The sequence below is a fragment of the Mesoplodon bidens genome (genome assembly GCF_964165515.1).
Source record: "Mesoplodon bidens genome assembly, chromosome: 1".
NCBI classification, from domain to species: domain Eukaryota; kingdom Metazoa; phylum Chordata; class Mammalia; order Artiodactyla; family Ziphiidae; genus Mesoplodon; species Mesoplodon bidens.
This window is the reverse complement of record NC_138176.1, coordinates 9,422,746-9,437,056: the sequence shown is the minus strand read 5'-3', so window position 1 is coordinate 9,437,056 and position 14,311 is coordinate 9,422,746. Positions and strand designations below refer to the sequence as shown.

Genomic DNA, 14,311 nt, shown 5'->3' with positions numbered 1-14,311 from the left:
AAGTGATGAAAAATAAATTAAGGAGAGGGATCTTGCACTGGGCCTATGACAATAAAATGTCATGAAATGAAAAGTATGTTTAATTCAATGCTCACCTTCAATCCAAGAGAAAGAAAATGAGATAACGTTATGTGTACATGCTCCGTAATCACAAATATATCAGATTTAGCATTGGGTTATTGATTATATTTTGTCCCAGTATACACTGATTTTCACTCACTTGTTCACATTTTAAACATAACTTCATATGACTAAGAAGTAATCTCCTAAAATAAGGTGAAAGCTAGAATATGAATTCAATTTTTCTACACCACATCCCCACAGAGGGAATTTGTTTTATACTTCTTCACAGCTTAGCATTTCTTTTTTAACACTAAAATACCTAGTGTGCTCTGCATGAATGCGCTGGACTTGAAGTCTGGGGATGTTCCTTTCCTGCCTTTATTTCCTCACACTTGCTGCCGACTGGCGGCGTTAGGATGCAATGACTACTATTTACTTTGCCCTTCCACCTATCACATCTGTGAGGGGCAGCGGAGCGCAGTCGTCGGACTCAGATTCGATTCCTATTTTTTGATTTCCAGTAATTGACCTTCCAAAGACTGCTGGAGGAAAAGCCTCGAAGTCTCTTCTGCGATTTTCCTAGGCAAGGGACTTCATCGTAAAAACCAACAAAAACCCGAGGCGCAGATCTTAATGGTTTGCAAGTTTCCGGAAGGATGATTCTAACTGAAGTTTGTCTAACTTTCTGACCCTTTAGGAAACGTCCAGGTTTTACGAAACGCATCCCCGTGGACTTCCCAGACTAGAGGACTCGTCTCACAGAAAACTCAGTACCAGGGGTTCAGGGGACCAAGGGGACGACCTCGGATACAACCGCGACCACGCATAGTGTTTGGAGCCGAAGGCTCGCCCATTCCTCCATTGCGCCAACAGGCGGCGCAAGAGGGCGGTGGGAGACTGTGCATGCGCAGTTGGCGGACATTGCCGCAGACAACGCTCGCAGCCACCTCGGGTCTCTCGCGACAGCATGAAGGCAGGCGAGGACGCCAGAGGAGCGCGCAGCCAGAAGCCGAAGAAGCTAGGTCTCTGCGTCCTCTGCGGACTCCCCGCAGCAGGAAAGTCGACCTTCGCGCGTGCCCTCAGCCACCGTCTACGGCAGGAGAGTAGCTGGGCCGTGGGCGTCGTCGCCTATGATGACGTCATGCCAGACGTGTTCCTAGAGGAGGCGAGCGCTCGCCCATTGGTCAGTACGGAGGGGGCGGGGCCTAGACTGCTGTCGCGGAGGGAAATCTACAAACTCCGCGATACTTGTTCTGGGTAATACCTGGTGTGGGAGGTGGATCTCTGATAGAGGAGAGACAGGAGTTCGAGGAAAGGGGAGCTGGTTTAACACAGAATGAGCTGACTAGAAATAGAAAACGATGCAAACAGCCACCAGCATAAGGTTAGGGTCTGAAGTCAGCGTGCAAGGTGGAAGTCCCCCATAATCAAATATCCTGAAAATCCTTTGGGAAGGTTGTTCTGAAAAGGACAGACAGAATCTCTCAAAAATTCCAACACGGCCAATTTAACATTCAGCCAGGCGAATCCAGGTATTGTGGGGCTTTAAGTAATGCGGTTTGGGGAAACACTTTTAAAGAAAAAGGATACAAAATTATAAGTGACAGGGTACTTACTAGGGCCCCTCCTGTGACAATAGAGTCTGTACAAATGAAGGACTTGGCCTCTGAAGCTGGATCTTCATTCAACTGAGGGTAAACCTGCTTCTGCCAGAATAGGAAAAGATGGCTGTTTCTTCGTTGACCACCAGATGAAGTAATAGGCTTGTATTTAGGGGTCAACTTGGGTTCCCAGTACATACTTCTCTTTAAGCCCTCCGATCACCCTCAGCGCTGTGAGATGCATCCCCTTGAGAAGCGTGTGAAAACTGAGACTTCCGCGGGGAAGAGTAGATTCACGTCACCCATCTCATGCTCACTCTAGAGAAAATACTCTTTGATTAAGATATTCTGAAAATTTTAAAGTTATTTTTGTCATTTAGTGCCGAATGTAGATGAATTCACATAAATAAAATTCAAATATGGTGTGATTCCACTCTGTAAGTATATATGCAAAAATACAGTACCTTTGGCACATGGAAGAATTTTGAACTTCTCCACCAAAGTTATATACTTCCTCATTCTTGGTTAATTGTGAGGTAAATACAGTATCAGGCCCCTGGTAGCACCGGATTTACTTAAGTAATAGTATTTTTACCACTATGGAGAAAGCTGGAAGTTGTTGATAGGGATTGTTGTATCTGCTGGGGTTTTCCCTCACTTTTCTTATTATATTTTTTCCACTCTCCCCATACAGACGAAGGCCATGGGGCTCATCCAGTCACCACGAGTAGGATATCTCACCTTTTAGAAAGTGATCGTGTTTCTGTTTCCTTTTGAGTGGGTTTTGCTGATGTATTTGTTTTATGTGCCGTAATCTCAGTGATGTGGTAGAGCATGGACAGACAGGAGAGGGATCCTGATCTCCTGTCCTTGTGTTTTCCCTCCAGCCTCGACCTCATAACTATGTCAGTGTTCACCAGAGCCTTTGAGCAGTGCAAGACTACTTATATTTTCAAGCTATTTATTCTCTTCTCCTCAATCTGCTTCCTCTATCTTTCCCTATCCCATTCCAATCCTGTTGTTAGCCTGAGGTCTTTTCATCTGGACCCAGGGACCTTTCAGCTGATCCTCCTTCTATCTACAACTTTTCTTATTTCAAGGGAAAATGAGCATTGCTATATCTTAGCCAGACTATTTTATTTTGGCAGGATATTGATTTTCTTTTTATTTTTGGCTGTGTTGGGTCTTCGTTGCTGCACGTGGGCTTTCTCTAGTTGCCGCAAGCGGGGACTACTCTTCATTGCGGTGCGGGAGCTTCTTATTGCGGTGGCTTCTCTTGTTGCGGAGCACGGGCTCTAGGCGCGTGGGCTTCAGTAGTTGTGGCTCACAGGCTCTAGAGCGCAGGCTCAGTAGTTGTGGAGCACAGACTTAGTTGCTCCGCAGCATGTGGGATCTTCCTGGACTAGGGATCGAACGTGTGTCCCTTGCATTGGCGGGTGGATTCTTAACCACTGTGCCACCAGGGAAGTCCCAGGGTATTGATTTTGGTTCCTCCTTTCTCCTGGATGGTAACATTCTTTTATTTCTTCACTTATTCATTCAGTCATTTCATGTACATTTCTGGAGCATCTATTAGGTGTCTGACCCTCTGCTGAAGCCTGGGTATACAGTAGACTATTGATCTAGCAGGGACATAGAGATACCTAAACAATGTAAACCCTGTTAGAGTGGAGACCCAATATACACAGAACAGGGTGTCATGATAGGCAAGGGACGATCTGAGCTGCCTTCTGCATGGTTGAGTTTGAGAAGAGTTCACAGAGAACTAACATCACTGAGTAGTTTTTCAGGCAGAGGGAACAGCGTATATGAAGACATGAGGATGAGAAAGCAAGTTGTGTCTAGAGAACTCCAAATGGTTCAGAAATTATCATGTGGAGCAGGGGGTTGTTGAGGCATGACCCTACTGGCCAAAGCCTAATATAAATTGCAATTCTACGGTATTTTGCAGCCATCCCAGTGGAAATCGCTTCGCCAGGAACTGTTGAAGTACCTTGAATACTTCTTTCTGGCTGTCATTAACGGGTGTCAGATGTCTGCCCCACCCAGCAGGACTGAAGCCATGTGGGAGGATTTTCTAACCTGCTTGAAGGATCAAGATCTGATATCTTCTTCAGCACTTGAGGCCCAGTCTCACTATCTCTTAACGAAGACTGCTGTTTCTAGACCTCTGCTTTTGATTTTAGATGACAACTTTTATTATCAAAGTATGAGATATGAAGTCTATCAGCTGGCTCGGAAATGTAATTAACACATTTTTTTTCTTACACTCAGAGACATTTATTCGCATATCAAAATCACTACTGTCTTTAGTGAGGACTTGATTGGATTAGGAGGTTCATATGGATTTACTGAATTTTCAAAGCTACATGTTCAGTATTGCACATGGTCTTTCCTGCTGCAGGTGGATTAACTTGTCTAAGTATGTTTATTTCACATTTTGGAAAAATAGTACCCTAGTAATTTTGTGGTTTTTGAATGGTTTTCAGATTCATTAGGCTTTTGCCAGCTCTTTTTAGAGTGTTCCCTCGAGACCTGTCTACAGAGGAATGGCCAGAGACCACTTCCAGTGCCTGCCGAGACCATCCACCTGATGGGAAGCAAGATAGAAAAGCCCAACCCTGAGAAAAATGCTTGGGAACACAACAGCCTCACAATTCAGAGCCCAGCGTGTGCTTCAGAGGCCAGGTAGCCTACTCAAAGGTGTCCTTCACTAGCTGCTTTGCTGAGCCAGGCACTGTGCTGAATGCTTTCCCTGTATCCACCTGGTTACTCTTCACACAAGCCTTGGAGAGGGACATTATTTCCCCTTTCTTTAGAAGAGGAAACTGAGTGAGGAAGTTTAGTTTGCCCAGTGTCACTGAGATTGTAAGTTACAGCTGAGACGTGAACCCAGGATTGTTTGCAAATGTGTACTCTCTTTAAAATTATACTGTTTCCCAGAGGTCAGGGCAGGGAGTTCAGAGTAGGGCACATCTCTGATACTCTTGCTGAAGTAGCATAGTCTAAATAGATTGCCCAGTAGTTTTCTTATAGAGAGAAAAGGAATAGAACTGGTACTAAATCCTAATTTGCCTAAAACCTCACTCCTGTTACACTGCTTGTGTAGATGTGAGGCTTGTGGCTATGGTGTCTAATGCATTTCATTCCTAAAATAGGTCTTGAGAGTTCTAGAGTTCTGGAAAGTTCTAGTTCAGCACATTTCTGATAGAAGTTTCACTGATGATAGAAATGTTCTCTGTTTGCCCTGCCCAGTGTGGTAGCTGCTAGCCACATGCGACTGACCATTGAGCACTTGAAGTATAGCCAGTGCAACTTATTACCTGAATTTTAAATGTTATTTTAATCACTTTAAACTTAATTGGCTGCATGTGGCCCACGGGACAGCGCAGTTCGAGGTGTATATTGCCCACAGTTCCTTAGTTCCTGCCTGACTGTTGTCCAGAGGGGATCAGCAGGGTTTTTATTTATTTATTTATTTATTTATTTATTTATTTATTTATTTTTGGCTGCATTGTGTCTTCATTGCTGCGCAGGGGCTTTCTCTAGTTGCGGCGAGCAGGGGCTACTCTTCGTTACGGTGTACGGGCTTCTCATTGCGGTGGCTTCTCTTGTTGCGGAGCACGGGCTCTAGGCACGTGGGCTTCAGTAGTTGTGGAACGTGGGCTCAGTAGTTGTGGCTCACGGGCTCTAGAGCTCAGGTTCAGTAGTTGTGGTGCCTGGGCTTAGTTGCTCCGCGGCATGTGGGATCTTCCTGGACCAGGGCTCAAACCCGTGTCCCCTGCATTGGCAGGCGGATTCTTAACCACTGCGCCACCAGGGAAGTCACAGATCAGCAGTTTTTAAAAGGCTCATTTTTTAAACTCATTCCTCAAAATGTTTTGTTTCCAGGATACAGTTCCCATGGATTTTGTAATACTCTAACATTCTAAGAAAAAAAGAAAAAATTCGATTTAAGTAACTGTTGTTTATAGGGTTAATGAAATAAGCTATGGCTGAGATTTCTAATTTTAACTTCTCATAATATCTTGAAACTTTGAGAAGGCGAGCATGTAGCCAATTGATGGCTACTCTTTCTGGAATACTGAAAATGTTTTCCTTCGCAAGTGAATGGCTGGTTGAGGCATTGAGGTACCCCATTTTAGCCCATGAGAGCAGCCTAAGGTGAGCATCACTGCTCCGGGGGCCAGCTCTTGCTAGAAGCAAGGAGGAGTGTGAGTTTTGCCAGTGTCAGTACCAACCCTGAACATAATCTGCAGTTTTGTCTTGGGTCTTAAGAATATGGCCCAAAATAGTCATAGCATGGCTATGACTGAAGTCTGAAGTCTGGTGGCCCTGAATTGGAAGTTGAAAGATGATGTGACAAATATACCTTTCCCAGGCTTCTGTGAAATACTACTACTACTACTACGACTACTAATCACCACTACTGCTGTTACCACTATTACTGTTACCACTACCACTACCATTACCCCTACTAATGCTACTACTAGTACTACTATTAGCAGCAACAGCTGTTGAGCAGATACTATGTCCTGGGCAAGTTCTGAACACTTTATATGTATAATCTGATTCAGTCCTCACAACAACTCTTTGAGGGCAGATACAATTATCCCCCTTTCATGATGGGACAACTGAGGCCCATGTAAGTAAAGTAACATATCCAGATAGTAAATGGCAGAGCCAAGATTTGGACCCATTGCAGTCTCACTCATTCCAGAACCTGGGCTCTTTTCTTTGTGAGAAAGATCACGTTGAGGTGAAGGTTTAATTCAGTGACTTCACTGGCTTACGTTTCTTCAGTTCTACTCCTTGTATCTGAGTAAAATTTAAACTCCTTACCATAACTTGCACACTCTCACCCTGATTTTTTTTTTTTAACGTTCTATTCTTTTACTAAAAATATGTCCATTCAGGGGCTTCCCTGGTGGCTCAGTGGTTGAGAATCCGCCTGCCGATGCAGGGGACACGGGTTCATGCCCCGGTCCGGGAAGATCCCACGTGCCGCGGAGCGGCTGGGCCTGTGAGCCGTGGCCGCTGAGCCTGCGCGTCCGGAGCCTGTGCTCCGCAATGAGAGAGGCCACGGCAGTGAGAGGCGTACCGAAAAAAAATAAAAAATAAAATATGTCCATTCGAGGAAGATGTTTTGTTTTTCTAGTTTGGTGACTCATAGGAGGAAAAGTTTAGGTCAGCAAAAACAGAGAGAGCGGAACGCTGGGGGGAAAAGAATCTTGTTTTTTAAGATGAGACTATTCTGGAAAACTTAAATTAGAGCTTTACTTTGACATGTCACTCTCTCATGATTGCATTAGAAGTTTTCACTTCGTATAATTAAAAATCTTATCAGACGAAAATCTGCCTGTCGTGCACATGACGTTTGAGTGACAGACTTCATAATTTATATTCTCAGAGACATGACATTCAGTACTTTCTTTTTTTTCCTTTTTTTGGAATTTTAAATCTGATCCCTAAATTTCTTTGTTTTTAATTTTTACTGGAGTTGCTTTACAATGTTGTGTTCGTTTCAGGTGACAGCAAGGTGAGTCAGTTATACCTACACCTATATCCACTCTTTTTTAGATTCTTTTCCGATATGGGCCATTACAGAGTATTGAGTAGAGTTCCCTGTGCTCTACAGTAGGTCCTTGTAGTTACCTATTTTATATATGGTAGTGTGTGTGTGTCAATTCCAACCTCCCAATTTATCGTCCCCGCCCCCCAGCTCTAATCCTGATTAACTCCCCAGCCTCATGTCCCACAACTCTCCCCTTGCTCCTTTTCAACCAAACTGGCCTTTTCTGTCCCATGAACACGAGAAGCTTGTTCTTGTCTCGGGGCCATAGTGCTTGCCGTCCCCTCTACCCTTCCCACGTATGTAAACTTCACTGGCTTTCCTGTTCGCTCACTTATCCACTTGTCACTGTCTGAAACTATTATTTTTTGCTTATTTATTTATTCTCTGTCTCTCTCCATTATGTGTCATCAGGCTTAGAGAGGGTAGGGATCTTGCTACACCCCCAGCTTAGCACATATTTCACACACATAGTTGTACATTTTTCATGTATGAAGATGCTCAATAAATATTTGTTAAATGAATAAATGAATTCTACTGCAACCCTCGATGACCTCTTGTCCTGTGGGGAGCTTTGCAAATTCACATCCAGTAAATGAGCAGAAGCCAGAAAATAAAGACTAAGCCTCCTTCTTTAGGGAATATAAAGTTCTAGGAGCCTAAAGTTCAGCAGTTAATGAGGGAAGAGAGAGAATGTCTTTTAAAACCTTATTGATATGAGTCTTTGGAAATTAATATTTTTTACATGAGGGGATTTGGGGGGCTTATCACTTGTTTTGAGCTTCTACATTTTAATTTTGCAAGTAGAAGGTAGCTCCCAAATCACTTTGCCTTTCCCCTTTTGTTCAGGAGTTTGGATATACCACTTTCATTCCTCTAGAATTCAGCTTAGTACCCATAAACACAAGTTCTTTAAAAACAGGTGTTTGATATAAGGATTTATTTTATCCTACCTTCTCTTATAGACTGAAATTGACTGATTTACTGCTTACTGCTTTGGAAAATCCAATAAAGTACATGGAGGAGAATGTGGAACAAAAGGTAAGTCTTCCAGTTTAGATTTAGTATAAATGAGAAGGAACTTTTTGTAGGAAGATCTTTTTGACCTGAGTGTACAATATGAGTAACATGTGAGAGACACTTTGTCCCCGCCTTGGCCTCTTACCAGCATTCAGCTCCTGACACCTGGATGCAGTGGTACTCTGGAGGGAGCTTGCACTGCCTGGTCAAAGACTGTTAAATTTTCAGAAACGTTGGAGCCTGTTGACATGTTGGTAGCTCGAAGTGGGCATGGATGGGAATATTTACACTGTAGAAACAGACAAAATACTATGGATAGGTTTGTGTTTTTGAGAGCCCATTCTTAGACATTTACCAGCATACTGCCTACATGGAACCCAGTTTACAACTGGATGTATTTCGTTTAGACCCTCTCCTAGGGAAGAACAACTGAAACAGAAAAGCCACGTTTCCTTTTCAGTATCTCTTCACCTATGCATCCCCTACACTTTAGTTATTTCTTCTGTAAAACTAGATAACTGTTCCAATAACAATGTCTATTACCTAGGAAACAGACAGAATTATTTGTTCAACTAACATTCTTCATCAAGCTGATCAGACCCTCCGAAGAATTGTCTCTCAGACAATGAAGGAAGCGAAAGGTGTGTTGAGTAGTTAAGATTCTATTTAGTTGAGACTATTCTTTCCTGCTACTCTTGTTCCCTGGACGTGGGTAGTTTATTTGCTTTCATTCATAAAGTTTACATCATGTTTTCAGTTTAAATATGCAACTTGGTTATATTAAGCTAAAACTTCTACCTCTGGAACCAGGCATTCATCCATCCAATAGGTTTTTACTGAGTGGCTACTCTGTACTAGGCTTTATTTTGGATACTGGGGAGTTGAGAGGGAGCAGAACATCACAGTGAGGAGACAAACAAAAAATATATAAATATATGAATATATGCCAGTGCTCTGGAGAAAAGTAAAGTAGGGTAAGGCAAGGTAGTGATGGGAGGATTTATTTATTTATTTATTTATTTATTTGCGGTACGCGGGCCTCTCACTGTTGTGGCCTCTCCCGTTGCGGAGCACAGGCTCCGGACGCACAGGCTCAGCGGCCATGGCTCACGGGCACAGCCGCTCCGCGGCATGTGGGATCTTCCCGGACCGGGGCGTGAACCCGTGTCCCCTGCATCGGCAGGCGGACTCCCAACCACTGCGCCACCAGGGAGGCCCAGGATTTATTTTTAAAAGGGTAATCAGGAAGGCTTCTCAGAGGAAATGGCATTGAAGCAAAGGTGTGAATGAAAGGAAACAGCAAGCCATGCTGATGCCTGCAGGATCGTTTCAGGCAGTGGACACATCAAGTGCAAAAGTCCACAGGTAGAGTTGGTATGTTCTAGAACAGAAAAGAAGCCATTGAGTCTGGGGTGAAGTAAGGGATGGGGAGAGGGAGTCAGGGGCCAGGTGTAAAATCAGCATGGAGTTTGAACAGGCTTGGTGCATTGTCAGTCTGAACTTAGATGAAATATGTGATAATTATAGTTTTATAAAACAATTCCTTCAGGTTTTTTTTTTTTTTTTTTTTGCGGTACGCGGGCCTCTCACTGTTGTGGCCTCTCCCTGTTGCGGAGCACAGGCTCCGGATGCGCAGGCTCAGCGGCCATGGCTCACGGGCCCAGCCGCTCCGCGGCATGTGGGATCTTCCCAGACCGGGGTACGAACCCATGTCCCCTGCATCAGCAGGCGGACTCCCAATCACTGCGCCACCAGGGAAGCCCTCCTTCAGGTTTTAAATATTGAACTCTTTGCTATATTTAAACTTTGATTTAAAAAATAACAGCAGCTTAACATTTCTTGAACTCCTTTTATATGCTAAATGCCTTATAAATATAGTTTCTAGTCTTTAGAATCCTATCAGGTAAGTGTAATTTTACAAATGAGGAAATGGAAGGTCTGAGAGGATAAGTAACTTGCCCAAGGCTGAACTTAACACCTGCTAAATATTGTACCTGGGCAACCTGATGCTGAGCTAAGTCTGATTCTAGTTGGTGCTTTCTGTTATGTTCCCCCACATCACCAACATTTATTATTAATACCTTTACAAAAACTTAGAACATTGGAAAAAGAAACAATATACCAACCATATTGCTTTTCAGACCTTTTTGAACCATGATCCGTAAGCAGGTTATAATACTGTAACCTAGTGTGTAGCCCAGTACACAGACACACTCCTGCATAGAAACAAGTTTCACAAAACCTTCACATGTTTAATGAACTGTGTTCCATTTGATTCCATCTTAGAAAAACACTGGTTGCAACTTGCAACCCATTTATGCGTTGTAATCCAAAGCTTGAAAAACAGAGCTGGAACAAAAATGGCATCAGACCAGAATGAAAACAAAAATTGTTGTACGAGTTCTTTCAACTATTTGCCTGTCCATAAAATGAAGGGAAGGAGGCATAGGGTTATGCCCAAATTACTCTTGACTCTTTTCCTACCCATTAATTTTGTGTGTGCGTGTGAAGGAGGTGGTACTAGCTTCTAGAACTGTGCTTAAATAAAATTTAAAAATTGTTCTCCTTCCATCAAGGAAGTGAAGGGACAACCCACAGAATGGGAGAAAATATTTGCAAATCACATCTCATAAGGGACTTATATCCGAAATACATAAAGGACTCTCACAACTCAATAATAAAAATAACCCAGTTTTTTAAATGGGCAAAGAATTTGAATAGAAACTTCTTCAGGGAAGATATACAAATGACCAGTAACCCCATGAAAACATCATTAGTCATCAGGGAAATGCTAACCAAAACCACAGTGAGATACCACTGCACACCCACTAGGACAGCTAGAATCCAAAAGTCCACGTGGTAGGATGTGGAGAACTCAGAACCCACATACACCACTGCTGGGAATGTAAAGTGGTGCAGCTGCTTTGAAAAACAGCCTAGCGGTTCCTCAGACAATTAAATGTAATTACCACAGGACCTAGAAATGAAAACGAATGTTCCTATAAAAATTTGTGCACAAGTGCTTATAGCAGCATTATTCCTAATAGCCAAAAGGTAGAAGCAACCCAAATGTCCATCGGCTGACAAACAAAATGTGGTCTATGCATACAATGGATTATTCAGCCATAAAAAGGAATGACGTACTACAACATGGATGAACCTTAAAAACATTATGCAGGGCTTCCCTGTGGGCGCAGTGGTTGAGAGTCCGCCTGCCGATGCAGGGGACATGGGTTTGTGCCCCGGTCCGGGAGGATCCCACATGCCGCGGAGCGACTGGGCCCGTGAGCCATGGCCGCTGAGCCTGCGCATCCGGTGCCTGTGCTCTGCGAAGGGAGAGGCCACAACAGTGAGAGGCCCGCGTACCGCAACAAAAAAAAACCCCCAAAAAACAAAAAAACCAACATTATGCAAAGTGCAAGAAGCCAGTCACAAAAGGGCACACATTATGAGTCCAGTCATGTGAAATGTCCACAGGGGGTTAATCTAGAGACCTCAAGTAGATTAACGGTTGCTTAGGGATTGAGGGCAGAGAGAGGGGGAATGGAGTTAAGAGGGTGATACCTAAGAGTACAGATGATAAAAATGTTCAAAGATTGACTGTGGTGATAGTTGCTTATATCTGTGAATATACTAAAACCACTAACTTGTAGTTTAAATGGGTAAACTGTATGTTATGTGACTTATATCTCTGTAAAGATATTCAACAAAAACATCTCAGTCACACTACCCACATGGCTAGTGGCTGCTTGATAGGGTAGGGCAGATATAGAGTATTTCCATCGTTGTAGAAAATTATATTGGACAACTGTTCTAGGTATTGTCTATCAGAGCTTCAAAGCCAAATTGTCATTTTCTAGCTCTGCTTTTTTGCCTTACTACCTGTTAATTCAGTAAGACTGTCAACTTATTTTGTCAACAAAAAGTCCCTTTCAGGTTTGCCTTTTCTGCTGGCGCATGTCATAGCAAGTTATTTAAATGATCTGCCTGTATCACATTAATGTGACCTTAGTCTACATATGACACCAGCTCAATTATGATTTATCGAAGAATCTGAGTGGTTTGTCTGAAGTAATCAAATTAATCTCCTGCTGTCATCAGTCCAGCTTGATTTAATTTACACAAATAATTTGAGATCATCTTTATTTTAGGTGAACAGGTGTTTCCGTACAACTTGAAACTTCTAGCCGAAGAACTTAACAAGCTCAAAGCAGAGTTTTTGGAAGACCTAAGACAAGGAAACAAAAAATACCCGTGCTTTCAACAAACCATGGACTTATCAGATGTTATTTCTTTTTTTCATTATGAGAAAGAAAACATTGTACAGAAGTATTTTTCAAAGCAGCATTAAAACTTGATTTCCAATCAAAGCCATTTTGGTTACGATTTTGCAAACTAATTTAAACAATTCTGTATTACTGGATGTTTTCTAGGCCAATGATGTGAATTGCCAAAGGGGGCGGGGAATCAGTCCATTCTAAAAGATCCATTTGTCATAACAGAAACTACTTCAGTCAGTCACTTGTCAGATGTGACATGGATAATTAAGCATCAGAGGAAGCCTTCCTCATTTATGTGCCAGAACAGTTGGGGGGGCAGGGTTCACACCTTAAATACAGAGAAGAAATCAGGAAGGAGAAAAGATGCTCATTATGGAACTGTTTTTGCTTTTAACTCATGCAACGTCTTCTCATGGGTAAGGCACTCTACAAACCCAAACCAAGGTAGCCATAAAATCTTCAAAAAAAATTAACATTTTACACACTGGAAAATTATTTTAAAAATTGGATCGTAGTTTTCAAAAAAGAAAAATCGAGATCATTAGAAAGTGTTATTTTTTATTCATATATTACAAAAGCAGAGCTTCATTCACAATATGAACTACATACTAGATAAGAGTTATTTCAGCATTAAACTGCTTTCTGGAATCCCTAAACAATAGTGTGTTTTGCAACCATACTCAAGTTTTATGTTTTACATATAAAATACGTTCTTGACATCAAAGTACATATTGACAAAACCAAGTTCTAGAAACCATATACCCTCTAAGACTACTTAATGAAAAGTCCTTAGCAGGGAATTTTTAAAAAAATAATACATCCATTTGATAAATATTTTTGTAGAACTTAAATGAGGTTTATCTCTGAACATTTTTTTAGTAATATTCCCTTTGTCAAACAGTTCTGCAGATGAATGGCAAACACTTATTTCTAAAATGAAATAGCACTGGAAAATATCCAGTGAAATTTGTTCTAAGTAAAAGTCTAGCCTTTACTTGAATTTCAAGAAGTTGTAGCTACATACTATATTCATAAAATCTGAAATAAAATTACTCCCTGTTAATCTCTTCACAGTTTCTTAAAAAAAATATTAGTGGAGATAAAGTATCTACCAACTTTAAACATCTAAACTTATGTTCACTGAACAAAAATAAATTTAGTTTCAGAACATTGCCTGTTAACAGCAAAGTATTATAAATAGTGCATGTTAAACTTTTCTGAACTCATTTCTATAAAATATTTGATTAAAAATAAAATGGGAGAAACATATTCAATACTTAATAGAAGATACTAACATCTTTCCAATACAGAATTTAACTCACAAAAAACTTAAATAAAATCCTAAATATTTTTAGAAATACAATACTAAAAAAGTTTCTAAGGTAGATTTGCTTCAAAAACTTTAGTGCATTTAGAATTAACTACAGCTTCAAGCATCGATACCTTTGGAATACAACTGTGCTCTTTAAGTCCTAGGAATTTTAAAATTATACATTCTAGTTTGCAATTGTGAAAAAAAATCTGTTTGAACTAAATGTACTTTCAAAACATCTCTTTAGTTCTCAGAAAAAAATGTATTTGTCACTATTTGGCCCAGAATATACAGTAAATAAACTGGTTTTAACATGAGAGTTCTTTTTTGTTTAATGAAAACTTTCATTTTCTATTTTGTGGTATTGCTTTTATATGAAGAATAAAATAGAAGAAAAAAATAACCACAAAAGCTTCCAAATGACAGCAACTTGTTTCTGACAATATATACATACGAGGGCCAA

At 41.4% G+C, this 14,311-nt stretch overlaps 1 protein-coding gene across 2 annotated transcripts in view; it reads left to right on the top strand.

The window, feature by feature from the left end:
- Window positions 1-14,311, top strand: part of PSTK (phosphoseryl-tRNA kinase) — a 30,072-nt gene that overhangs the window by 11,055 nt on the left and 4,706 nt on the right. The window contains exons 2-7 of one of the 2 annotated variants that reach the window (XM_081228239.1): window positions 761-1,246; window positions 3,616-3,907; window positions 4,154-4,352; window positions 8,202-8,277; window positions 8,804-8,897; window positions 12,408-12,970. In XM_081228239.1, the coding sequence (XP_081084365.1) occupies window positions 1,031-1,246; window positions 3,616-3,907; window positions 4,154-4,352; window positions 8,202-8,277; window positions 8,804-8,897; window positions 12,408-12,607 (1,077 nt within the window). In that variant the 5' untranslated portion in view covers window positions 761-1,030 and the 3' untranslated portion in view covers window positions 12,608-12,970. Of the gene's footprint in view, window positions 1-760; window positions 1,247-3,615; window positions 3,908-4,153; window positions 4,353-8,201; window positions 8,278-8,803; window positions 8,898-12,407; window positions 12,971-14,311 lie in introns of those variants that run through there. The other variant, XM_081228240.1, reaches the window with a different exon arrangement.